Below are 17,048 nucleotides of genomic sequence, written 5' to 3'. Positions count from 1 at the left end.
TATTTTATAACTGTGTGATTCTTACCACAGTCTACCCAGTTTTCTGACATTCCATCACTGTTACTGAAGAAGCATAAGGATAAAATGGGACTATGGACCATTTTGCAGTTTTCTTTCATTGATAGGCTGCTATGGCTATAGAATTCACCCTCAGGTGGTCAGCCTAGAGATCATGTGTTTCTTCATATTTAGGTAGGTTGATTCTTGGGCATCAGATGCCATCTGTTGTCAAGACTATATGAGAAGTTGTTTTATCATAGTAGAACTTGGAAGGGCTTGTACTCTGATGCTAATGGTTTAGAAAACCCCAGGTTGCTTCAATGCCACAAGGAGGCATTAAAGGAGGATTTTTGTGAAGGTAAGGACTAGTAAGTGAAATACCGAATTGCACACAAAGCATTTGTTTCTTTAAAAAGTTATCCTAGGTGTGTGTGTATGTATGTATGTGTACATACATGTGCATGTATGTGTGTGTATATAGATAGATATAGATGTATATGTATGTATATATAATAGATATATTTATCTTTTTATTTATTAATGGCTAGGATTTTGTTTAAATTCCTCCAAAGCTCAGGAAATAGAGGGAATTGAGTACAGAGTTCCATCCAAAGTTATAAGTATTGATTTGTAATTGACAATACTGTCCCTTGGTAGCAATATGACAAAACTACAGGATTAGCTTCTTAAAAATTAAATAATCCAAAGAAGGGTAATTGATTTTCATTGTTCTGGATTTCTCTTCATTGCCTTTCATAGTTTCTCCAAAGTTATTAATGGTTTACATTTGTGAGCTTGAGTGCCTATGGGTAATTCCTCCAAGTTTACAATATTTGGCTAATGATCTAATTTCTATAAATGTGCTATTTTTGGAGACTTAGAGGACTGCTGGATATATTTATGTCACCATAAAATTTGAGTGGGCAGGACAATCTTCTTGTCTCCTTGGACTTCTGAGGAATCAAGCAACATCAACTTTAGCTGTGCCTTGTTTCAAGATAAACCAAAGCCCATTTCTTAGGAATAAAGCTCAAGATAAAGAACCTGTAAGACCAGACTTTTCTCAGTCATTTATTGCCTTCCTAATATTCCTTGGCCTTTAGTTATAATCACATTTTTGCAAGCAAAGACTAAATTACCTTGTTTCAGCAAAACTGAAGTGGATGACCAAAATTTCTGACATGGTAAGGAGTATTGTCTCCAGGGTGAACAACTTTACCTTTTCTCAGACAAAGAGTTTTCTCTCCACAAATGAGAGAGCCCTTATTTCAACAAAATGCAAACATTATATGGTACACTATGCCACATCATGGGGCACACTTTGGGGATGAAATGGTTTATGAGAATTTTGGAAGGATTGTAGATAATGCTATGGCTATATAGTTCAAAAATAATTCAGAAGCAAATATTGAAAAGCTTAGCTTTTCTAATTGGGTGATATTTACAAATGACTATAAATATGGAAGGGAGACAGCTAGGTGGCTTAATGGATAAAGCATTAGACCTGGATTCAGGCCTGGAGTTAGAATTTGAACCTGAGTTCAAATACAGCTTGTGATGCTCATTAACTGTGTGACCCTGAGCAAGACACTTAACTTTTGTTTGCCTTAATCTACTGAAGAAGGAAATGGCAAACCACTCCAGTGTCTTTGCCAAGAAAACCCCATACAGGGTCATGAAAAACCACACATGTCTAAATGACCGAACAAATAAATATGGAAGAACATGGCATGTTTTATTCTATAAATTAACCTATTTATTGTTGGACTATGGGATACAGATATTTGATAAGAAGATTTTTCTGGACTCTCAATTCCTTCAGTATTCTGATGGCAGGTTTGACTATGACTGCAGAGGTGGTATTATATGTTAATGTACCACCAGCTACTGTTTTCATCCAGGATCCACAATGCCAGATACCCACAGCCCATCTCTTCATTTTGGTCTTGACACAGCAGGACAGGTATACTTGGCAGACTGGCTAATTTCAATTTGCTTCACCATTTTTCTGAGGAATGCACCATAACATGTTCCATATTTACCAACAATTTCAACCTTCTTGGTATGTTTAGCCATGTTACCAGTTGTGGGGCCGGAGCTTGGAGAGGCAGAACATGGAATTTTTTTGTTGAAAGAGATGTCACTAATTTAGGTCTTCCCCCTGCAAATTTTTCTGACCTAAAAATCTCCATTTTCTTTTGATTTGGCTAAGGAGTGTGTGTGTGCATGTGTATGTGTTTGTGTTGTTTTAAAAGGACAGCATATCTGTACTTTGAAAAAAGTGATTATTTTTTTAATATAATAACATCACAATTCAACATCTGTTGTTTACTTTAAATGTCCCTTTTGCCATAAGATAAGTAGGATCCACTGGTATTTAAGAGAAATAAATAATCTGTTTTACTCATTTGGATAATCAGAGTCAATAATGGCATAACTGGCCATTGGGTTTGAATGTCAGCTTCAATCTAACTTTAAATGGCACATTACGATAAGTGTTTATTATTGTTGTAGGATATCAATATCATGCAGAGGAAAACAGTAGGATCTCTGTTTTTACTTTGAAACAGATCCACTAAAAGAGCTTCAGTCTAAAAAAACTGAAATGAAAGAATCCCAAGGAAACATTTCCTTTTCAAACTGGAAACAAAGTATAAAGGGCTTATAGAATATCTTAAAGAAACACAAAACTATATAACTAGGAAGGACATACTACTAAAAACCTTTAATTTTACTTACATAGCTGTGGTACATAAAGGAAAGATGATTTCTTCAAAGTCACAAAATTAGTCACTGGCAGAATCAAAATTAGAACACAGGATCTGGTGTCCAGTCCAGTGTTCTTAGTAGGACTCCCTTACTGCTTCTCATAATTATTTCTTTACTAATATTTTCAAATGTACCATATGATTTTGCAGGACTGAGCTGACCAATCATTTGTAGCACTTGCAGATTTCAAGTGTAAATTTTCACATGTAACCTTTGATTCTCCTGAGCTAATTCCAACAGGCTGCCTAGATGCACCTAAAATAAATAACAATATAAGGTAGCAAATGCTATTCCTTCACCTGGCTTATAAAAGTTAAGTACTGTCTCATGCCTCTTTGTATTTTCAGAACCTTGTAAAATGTTCTATGTATGGTAAAGGTTCAATAAGTGTTTACTGCCAATGATCTCTAATCCTCTGGCAATCATTGCATAGGAACTTTTATACTTACCCATCATTATCATAAAATTATAGCTCAGTCAGTGGCTTTAGAAATCACATAGCCCGGGTATCAAATTTTATAGATGAGGAAACCAAGGTGCTAATAATTTGTTATGAAATCAGTATAGAAACCCTGTTCTTTGGCCTCAAGATCACATCCCACCTTCCCCACAGTAGCCAATTTCGGGGCTTGTTTCCAAAATGACCACACAACTTTATCCCCTAACATGCCTCACTTTACTCAACTACTTCTGATGTCCTACCTCACAGTTTTCCCCATTCTAAACCAAGGATTAGCCCCTTAGGGTAGTTGTAACCTAACCACTTCCTGGGCAATCATAGTAGCTGCCATTTAGGTAAAAGCTCCCTTTCTTTCCATTCAGCATAGCCCCTCCCTTACTTCCGAGATTGCCAGAAGGCTCTGTGTTCCAAGACAATTAATGGTAAGTTCCCCCACTTTTTATTTTGGGCAGGACAAAGCAAGTCATTTTAATAGGCATGAATGGGTTATATGATTTTATCACAGATTTCATTACATTATTTTCCCCCACTTATTCAGAATTTCCCTATTACTATCAAGGATATCATTAACTGTCCAGTCACTCAGGGTCACAACTTTGGTGTCATTTTCAATTCATCACTCTCTTTCACAAGACAAATTCAATCAGCTGCCAGACCTTGTTGGCAACATATTTTATAAATGTTCACTCACATAGACAACCCTCTAGTTCAGGCCCTCATCATTTGTCACCTAAACAGTATCACTGACTTCCTAATGGGTCTCCTTGCCTCAAATCTGACTCTCATATCCCTACTTAATAAACCCCAGGAGTTCATTATTGAATTGAAGATCAAATATAATTTCATATTTATCTCATTATTTATAATGATATTTTATGTAAATTTTATGTATATAATCTTTAAGGTAGTTGTTTTGTTCATCCTTCATTTTCAAAGAGGACCATGACATCAGGGAAATGATGACATGGCTTGCAGTTGACTGTGAGGGAGCTGTGACTGTGAGATTGCTGTGAGGGAGGGTTGTGCAAGGTTACTTGTCTCACATTCTCCTCCAGAGTCATCTGGATCCAGTGACCAGATATTCACCATGATGACTGAAGATGACCCAGAATGCAATGGGACACCCTGGCCCTTTTAGTCTAAGGTCATTTCATGTATTCACTTAGCAGTACATATATGTAACTTAGACATAAGTATATCCACATATATTGGGGGCTGGTGCTCAAAGCATTTTTTTTAAACTGATAAGGTCACACAATAAAAAAAAAAGTATGGAGACTTCTGCACTAGATCACAGTCCCTCTCTGGACCTTTCAGAATTGCTGGATAGAACTGCACATAAAAAGCATGTGAAAATTAGGATCTTGGCTTTCTCCTAAATCCAAGTCCCAGATAAGCTGGACATATCTCCCAGCAAAGCTCACCAGAAATGTGACAAGCACCAGGAGAAAAAGATAAAATAAACACTTATACAGCAAATGTATTGGTATCTGATATTCTGTTCCTTCTATCTTTAGAAGTAAGTTCAGAGCTAACCATCATTTCAGATAGTTTTGGTACAGCATTCAACCACTAACTTCATACTTTATCTTCTTTATGCAAATGAAGGGACAGAGAAGGATTATGTTTATAATTATTCTCTACTTGGCTGCCCTGATTTTAGACTTTCCAGGCAGGAGGACAGTTCCCAAACAGCCTCAAAGACTCCAGTAATACATGAAATGAGATGTCATTGTCCCTTTCAGTCAGATAATTCTATGTGATATATACTGTAGGCACTCTTCCAGAGAACGGATGTCAAATTTTCTTTTACTCACTTCATCCAGAAAGGGGATAGCAAATGTGGCACCTATCTTTCACAAAGGGGAGGGACTAAGGCAATTTTTGCCCACTGCTGAGTCCAGCTTCAGGATTCAGAACAACTACAAGGTGAAGTTATATGGATGAGCTCTCAAATGCAGAACAAATTGGCATTTGGGAGTTAGAGTGCTAAAATGTTCATTCATTCTCAAACATTTGAAATGCAAATATCTTAGGCAAAATGGAGGGGGGAGGTTTCCCCAACACTTAAACTAAAGTAAAAAAGTTACTATAATTTTTTGTGCATTTTATATTAACCTAAAATATCATTGATGTAGAGAAATTCCTTCAAACCAGGCAGATCAGCTGCTACTGTGCTTCTTGAGTCAACTAGGATAGTGCCTTTCCCAGGCAGGATTTTAAACCAGTTCTAATTGACTTAGAGATCAGCACTCTATCCACCAAATGATGCTGTTCTTAAAGTTATAACATAGTATTATCTGATGGAAATATAAGAGTATTCATGCACCATGAATGGTGGTGATTAGGCTTTAGGAAAGAAAAAAGGGAAGGAGCACGAACCCCAGGAGAATGGAGGTGACTCAAAAGGGAGGCAAGAAGATGCCACAAAGTTTACTTCAATATTTTGAGTATGGCTCATCCCTGTGTGAGAGATGACTTGCAGTGAAGTTTCCCCATTCTGAGAATTCTATTAGATTCTTATTTCTTCTTTATACTTTATAATTAAGTTCTGTCAAAGGGTTAAGTTTCTACAGAACTGCAAGCATTACTGAAACAAGACTATTGATAAAAAGTACCAGACAGTAGCCTTGGGTAGAGTTGAGGCAGGAGCCTTGGGAAGAAGTTGGGTTTCTAGTTCCCAGAAAACTCAACAGCAGGTGGATTTGACCAGTTAGAAAGCAGACCGTGGCCTTGGGCCACTCAGGCCCAGATAAGGACACATCTAGTTGGACTGGTGGGGGGTTGAGTATTTTGGGGTGGTTACTGTGCTTGCTTAGTGAACCTCATATATTATGTATGCTATCTAACAAAATTAGAGACTCATTAGTAATATTTATGGTGATTAATTGAGATCACTTTGTGTCGGTTGGTTAGCATCAGTAAGAAGATTGTGAGCTTGCCTTACCAATGAATGATAAGGTGTGAAGGGGTTGGAGGTAGGGTTAGGCTTAGGATAACAGAAGCCTGTGAGCTTCTGCAATTTGTACTCCTTGGTCAGTGCCATCTTAGGTGCTCTGGGAGTGCCCTTTCTTGAGAAAGCACAATAAAGACTCCTGCTTTTACTACAATTTTCTGAGTCTCCACAAATTATTGGTAAGGGTCTTCATGTCCCACACACCTGTTTATGCTTTCCAAAATCATATCATAGGTCATTTTTGGCAACTATATTATAGACTGGTGGACCTTCGTATACTATACAGAGTAGTGCAGTTTGTAATTGGATCTGCTTTTTTTTACTTTTTGCTTTTTGGAGGGGGGAGGGCAGGGCAAAAGGGGTTAAGTGACTTGCCCAACATCACACAGCTTCTAAGTGTAAAGTGTCTGAAGTCAGATTTGAACTCCTGACTCCAGGGCCAGTGTTCTATTCACGGTGCCACCTAGTGACCCCAATTTTATCTGCTTTGATATTCCATTGAAGGGATTTTGGTACTAGAAGAATCATAAAAGGTTAATTATTACATGGTTTCATTTATAATGCAGTCGCATGGAATAGGCAAGGTTATAAGGAGGCTCTAGTGTACAGTCATTACTGCTGTATAATAGGTGGTATTATGGTAAATGACAGGAAAGAGGCTGAGAGCATATTACATTGCTAACTTCAACTCAATCTCATTACCAGGAAGAACAATGCCTATAACCATTAGCTCCTATAACCTTTTATGATTCACCTTAAGATACACTTGAAATTTCTAGAGAAAGGCATAAGGAACAAGCATTATGAGGAATTCAAACAAATGCTAGAAGTTGTGTGTGAATTGGGGCAGAATAAAGGAAAAAATAGAACCAAAAAAAGCAACATATGCACTGAGGACAACAATAAAAATAAACTTGATAAAACAAGAAAACTCAGGTCAATTACAGTGAATATCATTTGGGCTTCCTCACCAAACTTAAAGCAAATAGCCCTCACTTCTTTTAACAGATAATAAATATAAAATTATTCCATTACATGAATTATCAGTCCTAAGTACTATTTGGACTGTCTAGCATAACTGTTTTTAGGGAGTATAGTTGTGATATATTTGCTTTGTTAAAAATTAAATTTATAATTTTTTTCCAACAAAATGACAAGGAGTGGGGGAAATGTTTATATTCCTCTTAAACAAAATGGTGTTTCTTTATTCTTGAATAAGGGTATCTATGTGGTGCAGTGCATAGAACACTGGGCTTAGAATCAGGAAGACTCATCTTTATTGGTTCAAATCCAGTCTTAGACATTTACCAGCTGTGTAACCCTAGTCATTTAACCTTGTTTGCCTCAGGTTCTCATCTGTAAACTAAGTCAGAGAAGAACATCTCAAAGGACTAGAGTATCTTTGCCAAGAAAACACCAGAATGGGGCCACTAAGGGTTGAACACAATTGAAACAACTAAAATTCTTGAATGAGCCACTGGTTTCAAAAGATCATCACTTGAGAGCTAGAAGGAATTTTAAAATCACCTCATCTACTTCCACTTCATTTTATTTTATTTTATTTTATTTTATTTTATTTTATTTTATTTATTTTTTGCTCTTTGGAGGGCAGTTGGGGTTAAGTGACTTGCCCAAAGTCACAGGGCTAGTTAAGTGTGTTAAGTGTCTGAGGCTGCATTTGAACTCAGGTCCTCCTGACTCCAGGGCTGGTGCTCTATTCACTGTGCCACCTAGCTGCCCCACCTTAATTTTAATGAAGAAATTGAAGTCAATTCCATAGACTGTAAGTCCTCCAACTGAATTCAACTCAATAACACTTTTTGAATGACTAGGATGTGCCAGACCCTAAGCTAAGCCCTAAGGGATAGAAAAAAGAGACAGAGAGTCCCTTCCCACAGAGATTCCAGTGGAATGGTTCCATAATATTAGCATCTATTTAAGCTTGAATATGCATTTGATCCAAAGTGGACTTAGCAGCCTGGTTTGGGGAAAGAGACTGGTTTTATTGTCAGACAACCTGGGAGTGAATAATAGTTTTACCACTGAGTTCCTGTGTGACCTTATATAAATCACTCCACTTCTATGGACCCTAGGCTTCTGATCTGTAAAATGAGACAGTTAGACTTGGTGACCTTTGAGGTCCTGTCCAGCTCCAAATCTACAAACTTATGATTTCACCAGCCTACTGAGAATCATCTTCAGTGATTCTAGAAATATAAACAGTGCTCATTGAGTTTTGTTCAGTCTCTCTGCATTCTATACAAATATAACTCGAAGTCTCCCGACTTTAAACCAATCTATTGTGTTAAATTCACATGCTCCAGGACCTAAAACAATTACAAAGGACACATGATGGAAAATTCTAGCCACATCCAGAGAAAGAACTGTGGAGTCGGAATGCAGAATGAAGCAGACAATTTTCTTTTTTGTTTTGTTTTATTTTGCTACTTTTTTTCTTTCTCGTGGTTTTCCCCATTCAAACATGACTAATGAGAAAATGTGTTTAATAGGAACATATGTGTAGGGTTTATATCTGATTGTAAGCTGTCTTGGGGAGGAAAGGGGAAGAAAGGGGAAGAAAATTTAAAATCTCATGGAAGTGAATGTTGAAAACTAAAAATAATAATAATTTAATAAAAAAAATCTATACACTCTGCTTTGATGATTTAGAAGTATATTAGACAAATTTTGTGAGTATAAAAACATGAAACTCCTTGAGGGCAGGGGCTGGCTTTACCTCTTTTTATAAACCCAGTGCTTAGTACAGTGCCTGGCACACAGTAGGCACTTAAGAAATATTTATTGAAATAAATTAAAGCTAGAATATGGGGGTGGGGAGATGGGAATCAAGCCACAAATGACTAACCAACTTCCACAAAGTTTCTTAACCTCTATTGTCCTGCTTCAGGTAAATTTCTGTGTGGCTATTATAACCAAAATAATCAGATAAAGGCATTTTTCCTGTACAAATGTAACTGAAATTGTAGCCATCATCATCATTTCAAAAGATACTCATTAAAACTACTTAGAGATCCATGAGGGAAGGATAAAGGGGTATAAAGTAACCAGAGATAGAAAATGTTGGCATTAGCAATTCGTTAGGATCCCAAGGGGGAAAAGACTGTTTTCATATTTTGCTAGAATAGTTAAAAATGTAGCATTTGGCACATGTAAATGACCATTTTTCAAGTGATGAAATATATGAAAGTGTTTTCTTCAGATCTCAGGGGATTTGCTTTAAGTATTTGCATAAATAAATTATAAATGGCTACATCACAGCTGACTGCACTGAAAGAGATGAAGCTCAACAGAGTGAATTAAAAACCAGCCTCAGCAGTACAGAGGAATGTTCAAAACTAACCCAAGCAGATCATTTTTTAAAAATTTCTAAGCCTCTTCTAAATCTCTGCATTCAGTGCCTTCCTAGGTAGACTATTCCCTTCCTTTCCTCACATTTAATCTTCCTTCTTTCTCAGGTCCCCCAAATGAACCCTGTACTGAAGCCTTATTAAATATGACTCTTGCCCCTTCATCGAGGAGCACTTAATTGGCTTTCCTGGCCCATCTATTTGTGGTTGCATTTGATGTGCATGCTCTTTATTAGCCCAGGTGAAAAAATAAATGAAGAAATGTATTACTGTAATCATCAAATATTAAAAGAAGCCAGGGCCAAAGTCTCCCTCTGCACAATATTTCTTAGTTGTAGTCATAATCAATGAACACACAACCAGCAATAACACCTGGCAAAGTGAAAAATGTCATCTGGTATGCAGATGAAAAGGAGGGCAATATTCCATGGCTTGGCTGCATAGTCCAACTACCATAAACTCCAACCTCAGAAACAATTAAGCTTGGATATAAATCCAGAACCTCAGAGAAAATAAGCAGGGGTCTATATCAGAGAAGGGAGCAAAAGTACTCTAAGGAAGAAGATTCATTAACCAGGGCCAGAAGACAGTTTTTATAGTTTTGCTCCCCTTCGGGGACAAGGCAGAGCATTTATAAAGTCTCAGATTAATTTGGTTTAGCCACAGGAGATATTATGTTGGATCATAAGAATATTTCATTTCTGTGTCATGAAATGATAATCTTGAGCTCCAGTACAAAAAATATATATAATGATGTTTTAAAAGTACAAAACTATTCCTCTTTTTCCAACTTTAGAATCTCATTCAGCAAGGTTTTTCATTGAAAGTGCCTTGATCCACCAGGACGCTTCCTAATAAGCAAATTCTAACAGGAGCCTGAGAGCAGAAATCTCAGTCTGTCAGCATCAGCTTTTTCTTATCACTCATTCTCACTACATTTAGCTTCCTTTTACCCCTTAGCTTCCTTCCACCCTAACTACTCACACTTTCATATCCTCTTCATGTAAATGAAGGGAGAGGATTATGTGTATAATTACTATCCACCTGGCTGCCCAAATAAGCTTCCCAGGCAGGTGGAAAGTTCCTGGACAGCCTCACAAGTGGTAGATTAAACAAGTGCCTGCTCTTCTCTGAAGCCTGCTAGCATTCATTTTGCTGAAAATACAGCACACAAATGGAGAATTAAAGCTTACTCTTAAAATGAGTAAGGCAGCATTCCCAGGACCACTGACACTCATTCAAATCCTCCCTTTGAATATGAAAAAGACCTTGGAAATCTCTCTTTTGCCCCTTTTTTATACTTACCAAGATCCCTGTAAATACTTACTTGTTATATGTACAAGGGAGAAGCAAGGGACACTCAGATGTCACTGCTAGCAAATGTTCACAAACTAGCTAATGCCAAGAGATGCAAATTTTCTATCTTTTCACAAATGCACATACTGGTATATTTGACTCTCAAGGGGTTCAAGTAATTCGTCTTTGAAAACCAAAGAATAAATTCAAATGCATAATTTTATTCAGACTCAGGAAGGATCATCATGTTGTGCTAACAATGCCTAATACTCAGTAGGTATCATAGAACTAATAAGTCAGATAAATTTTTTAAAAATCAATTTTCAGGGACACTAAACTGGGAAAAGAATATTAGATACATAAAACAGATTATTCAGTTGCTAAGGTAAAACACAGAACTCTTCTATCATTAAAATATACCCTCTATTTTTAAGAAGCTTTATTACTCTTTCTAAATTATCAATTCTTTTAAAAGTTAGAATCAGACAACACCTTCATTTCAATAATCTTCTATTAATTGTTTTATGTTGAATTTTATACCTTATAATTTTGAAGTGAGACAGTATATTGGTGTAGTACCAGGATTAGATTTGAAGTAGGAGGACTTGGGTTCATATTTGAGCTCTACCACTTTCCGTATGTATGACCTTGGTCAAGAGACTCCCATTCAGTTTTCTCATCTATACAATGAGAGAGTAAGAGTAGATGACTTCTGAGGTGGCAAGGTGGTGCAGTGAATAGAGCACTGGCCCTGGAGTCAGGAGGAACTGAGTTCAAATCTGGCCTCGGACACTTAACACAAAAACTAGCCATGTGACCTTGGGCAATTCACTTAACAACAATTGCCCTCCAAAAAAAAGCAAAAAAAAAAAGAGTGGATGACTTTTGAGGACCCTTACATCTCTAGATCTATGATCTTATGACTTAGGAAATAAGTTTAACTAAGGTTTAACAAACAAATCTAAAATAAGAAGAACCCAGCAGTATGAAAGTGCTACTTTAGTATTACTTAACAAGTATCTTGAAAGAAAGGAGACCAATCTAGAGGATTTTGGTATTTATTTGAGTAATTTTGGTGCATATTAGACATGTAAAAAATTTAATAATATACTTAATTCCCATTGATACAAGTGGGATTCTTTAGAAAAGTATCATTGAATAATGACACCTTTGGAAAATGAAATTGATGTACTAAAAAGATATGCAATAATTTTGCTCTGTTTTGTTATATGTTGCGGGGGGGAGAGTTTAGAGGGAGGGAAGGTTCAGTGCCTGACAGAAGTGAACAGAAGACCAATTAAGATGAAATGGTTAAAAGAAGGAGAGCCAAGCCAAGCAATATCATGGAGGCAGATGAGGAGATGTTTATGGTCTACTTTAAATACAGAATATTCCAAGTTAGCCAGAATTTAGTGAATGTGAAGAAGAGTAATGTTTAGTAAAATAGATGAGAGCCAAATTATGAACAACTTTTAATACAAAATGGAAGAGTTTATATTTTCTTCTAAAGGCAACAAGAGAACCACTAAAATATCTGGAGAAGTTATGTACCCATGCCATGATCAATTTGGCAATTGTGTGAAGATTAGACTGGAGAAAAACTAAAAGCAGGGACAAAATTAGACTCCTAATCCAAAAGTCCTGGAAAACAATACAAGGAATAGCATAAAATCACAATTAACAGAATAGAGGGTCAATAAGTGAGTACCAGTCAATTGCAGGATAACAAGAAGGTTAGAAATAAGTTAAACTAGTATTTTTGAAAAGTATAAGTAGACAAGTTTGAAAAGGAGATGGTTGCATTACTCATTTCAAGGACTCAGTACCCATACTCTGTGATAGAAGCAATGTGGTATAGTACATAAAGTGATGAACTTGGACTCAGATAATCTGATTACAAATTTTACCTCAAGTAGACTGCCATGTAACTAGACAACCAAGGTACAATATTTGTAACTACTAAGAGCCTAAGTTTCTTCATCTATAAAATAACTATAATAATAGTTCCTCTACCTGCCTATACCTAGATTTTCAAAGGTATGGAGGCAGTCTTCTACCCAGCTTGTTCTAATAGATGAAGCAGTATGTAAATATTCACAAGCATCTGATCCTTCCACAAAGTTCTGCAAGATAATTCTGAGTAGCCCAGGAAAGTTAATGTCTATAGGGGTTTATACTGAGGCACAAAAAAGTAGCTAAAACCCTTGCTATGCAGCAGGGATTATGGTATTACATGATAAAGTGAGTCATTGGCCCCATGTTACAGAACTATACAATCCATAAAACAGAAGCATTATAAAAAGAACCAAAAAATAGGTGAGAAGTGAAAGTGACATAACAAGAAAAATTTGTAGTGTACACATGCATACAGAGAGATCTGTAAAGTAGAGAGGAAGGGATGGCGCCTGAAGAAAATTGCATGCCATATATAACTTTGGCTCTGGTAGATGAAATCCAAATGTACAAGGGCAGAGTAAACAAACCATAGCCATCTTTAAATATATCAATCATGGGTATGTTTGATAAAGACAAACCAAGAGTTTGATAGAAGGCTTTTGGTGTCAGGGGCTAAATTTAGGGACTAATTAGTCACTCTAGCTGTTTCTCTCACAATGTCCCCCTTCCTCATCTGGGAAAAAGGACATGATCTAACCAGAAGAGCATTTTATTACATGGATTACAGCATTGTTAAGAGAAAAGCCCTTTGTAAACCATAAAGAGCTAATCAGATGCAAGTGACTCCTAATAAGTGAATAAAAATTATAATCAGGCAAATTTTTGAGCTAATAATGCAAATGATATCTACCTTGTCATCTGAGGTTATTGCATATAAATGACCCTAGAATGTTCAAATAGATGAGAGAACTACAGAATCATTTTCAATGAAACTAGATAGTGTTATCTTGGTAGTAAACAATTATTTGATTCCTTCACCCAGAATGCTTACAAGTACAATGTATTTTTGTCAAATTTTTGAATGCAGTTTTGAACCATGAGAATGTCAATAAATCCCCAGAAAGTAATACAAGACTTTTATAGCTTCGCCATCAGATAAGGCTCAGTTGGTAACGAGATAGATGAGATTAAGGGTGGCAACAACCTAAAATATAGGCAACAGAATACAATAAACTTTGATTAATTTAAATAATGCTAAAAAATGAACAATTAGCTATAATGATTATAGCACATAAATATTTTATGAATCCTTAGAGCCAGTTGATAACTCTATAAATATTTGTTCCTATAAATTTGTTCCTATAGATTCCTAGTTGGTCTCTTAGGGATCCTATATGTATAGATAACATATAAAGAATATTTACAAATCAATACTAATGATACATTTTCAGGTGCTATTGTTTTTGCCTAATCAGGTTGTCAAAGTTCATTTCAGGACTTGATGCCACAAATATTCCATGCCTAATAAAAATCATTTCTAGTCCAACCAATCAGCAAACATTTTTTAATAATCATTTATTGTATTGTTATAATTTTATTCATTTATAAAAAGATAGGTATACATTCACAAAAGTCAATTTATTTGTTAATGTAGAATATAGGTGTTGAAGTAAAAATGTCACTCAAGTGTGTTTATGTAACTAATATCCTAGTTGGCCTATCATATTAAGTAATGTGCAGCTACTCTCATCTATTATCATCAGAGTCAACTATGTGCACACAAATACACATACACACACATACCACCCCCATTAGCATGGAAATAGTAACTCCTTGCTCAGTACCTGAACTACAACATTTATGAACTATAACAACATGCATAAACTAAAACTTGCCCAACATTTATGAACTAGAAATCTAAAGTAGCATTAACTAGAAACATTGTGTCGTACAGTGAAAAGAAGGGGTCAGAAGATGTCAGGGTTCAAGGCCTTCCTCTGATACTATGTCATGGGCAAGTCCCTTTACTTCCCTGAGCCTCAGTTTCCTCATTTATTTTTTAAAGGAATAATATATACTAGCATTACCCTCCCTCCCTCACAGAGTTGTTGTGATGATCAAATGAGTTGATTTATATAAAATATATTGCAAAATTTAAAGAACTATATAAATGTCAGATAATATCAGTAGATTTTAGACAACATTTCTAGTTAAGAGAAGTTTAGGGAAAAGAAAAGTAACAAAATACTAAGAAATAAAAGAAGTTATTTTTAAAAGTAATGGAGAAATAAACATTTTAAAATGAAAAAAAGAATATTGAGGTTTCAACAATATTTCCATCACAGTTTAAATTTGTAAAGCATTTATGACTGAAAAGTGCTTTATGATTACAAATTATCTCATAGATCCATCATTTTACTTGACTAAAAAAAAAACTCACTTTTATAATGTGATTTAAGATTTACAAAGTGCTTTGCTCAAAATAATCGTGTAAAGCAGGTATGTAAGTATTGTTCTCATATGACATAAAGGGAAACTGAATCTCAGAGAGATTAAACAACTTGTCCAAACAACTAACAAGTGGTAGAATTGCTACCTAAACTTAAATCCCTTGTCCCTAAGGCTTCTTTCACTATACCCCATTGGTCCTGTCTTTTATGTGCTACCTTCCCCAACCCATATTTTAAAATAAGAATCTTTTTAATTTGGTACTTCAAACTCTGGAATTAAATCCATTGATATAAAAGTAAAGAAAGCAAAAGCAGTATACAATTCCAATGAATTAGCTGAACCACAGACCCTGTGGTTCACATTAGCACACTATTATTAGGAGAAAAGTTTCTTAATACCTAGAGAGAATCATTGCCTATCTCACCTATTTAATCTTCAGTTAAACAGTATGAAGCCAATTAATGCTTCTTTTATAATGGATTTGAGGACAACAAGTCATTAGAAAGTGGGCTGTAATTATTATTGAACATTTACTTCCCTTTAAGTCACTGAATAACTTTTGAATGAAACAATAATTGGTCACTACTGGTGAACTGGGTCAAATGTAAGTAGGTAGCTGAGGAGGGGGAAGACTTGTAGTTCATTAATTTGGGGGGAGGGAGAGGGAGCATTTGATTTATATACTACAATACGCATAGGTAAATCATTGTTATAATAATCTTTTGTAGCATATGTGTTTCCTCCAGGTACTTTAGTGGGAACAACACTTACTCATCTTTTTGAAATGCCTCAGCAGAAAACACTGAAAAAGTACTTATGAAAAATGATTGAACATTACTTGACATCACAAAGAAGGGCCACCCCACGAAGTATCCAGTGCTCTGGGGGTTGGACAGTTTTAAGGTCTACTGCTGCAATGTAGTTCAAATCTGTACGGATTGACTTCTTGTAAATTGGACATGAGTACATGCGGGGATCTCTTGAACCTTTAAAAAAATAAAAGGAAAAATGTTTTAAAGGATAAGAAATCTACAAAATAAAAACTCAACTTATTAGTCACAGTGAAGAAATATTTTTATACATTCATTATAAAATGGTTTCATCAAAAAAATCAAATTAAGTGAATTCTTCTAGGGTGGCAGTAGGGGTGGGGGTGGGAGGAGGCAGCTAATTTCACATAGTAAAATTCGCACTTTGAATTTTCCTGCATATAAAAGCCATTAACGTGTCACCATAAGCTCACCCAATTTGCCCTGACTATTCAGCTCTACTTCCTACTTTACAGAGAATATCACTAAGGTTGCTCATGCAACAATGTCCTTTAATTTCTCTTTTTTTTTTTCAACCAATACATTTTCACCTTTCCATGGACTTAAATCTGAACCTTGTTTAGGACTTGCTTTATATATATAAGTGACCTGTAACATTTAATGAGACCTCCATGGACAAATGACATGCCATTGCCATTCTTTCTTCATTGTGAAAGGAAAACGCATGATTTTCAAAGTCCTCCCTACAAACCTGTCCATCTTTACTGGCCTCCTCACTTACCAAACCACTTTACATCAGCAGTCCCAAGGAGACCTTTCATTCCCAAATGTTACTAAGCAAACAGAAATATGATGCACCAAGCAATGAAAATGGTTTATCAAGAGTAGGCTATTTAGTATACTAATATATTTATTACTGAGTGGTGTTTTAATGGCCTCCAAGAGTTGATTCACTTACCAAAAAAAGTAATGCAGGGTATTTGTTTCCATGTATTGTAAAAAGTTCTACTGCAACAATATAATATTAAATTGCCAGTGTGTGTGTGTGTGTGTGTGTGTGTGTGTGAGAGAGAGAGAGAGAG

General features: G+C 35.9%; 1 protein-coding gene across 1 annotated transcript in view; it reads right to left on the bottom strand.

The window, feature by feature from the left end:
• Positions 1–15,932: 15,932 nt before the first annotated feature.
• Positions 15,933–17,048, bottom strand: part of DNAH5 (dynein axonemal heavy chain 5) — a 436,545-nt gene continuing 435,429 nt past the window's right edge. Inside the window, exon 79 of the mRNA XM_069101431.1 lies at positions 15,933–16,182. Coding sequence (XP_068957532.1) covers positions 16,031–16,182 — 152 coding nt within the window. The 3' untranslated portion in view covers positions 15,933–16,030. The remainder of the gene's footprint in view (positions 16,183–17,048) is intronic.

The sequence above is a fragment of the Petaurus breviceps genome, unplaced genomic scaffold, assembly GCF_028583685.1.
Source record: "Petaurus breviceps papuanus isolate PSGF00001 unplaced genomic scaffold, PetGlider_PUasm1.0 47, whole genome shotgun sequence".
NCBI classification, from domain to species: domain Eukaryota; kingdom Metazoa; phylum Chordata; class Mammalia; order Diprotodontia; family Petauridae; genus Petaurus; species Petaurus breviceps.
Note: the sequence above shows the minus strand (reverse complement) of the source record. Positions and strands in the feature narration are given on the sequence as shown.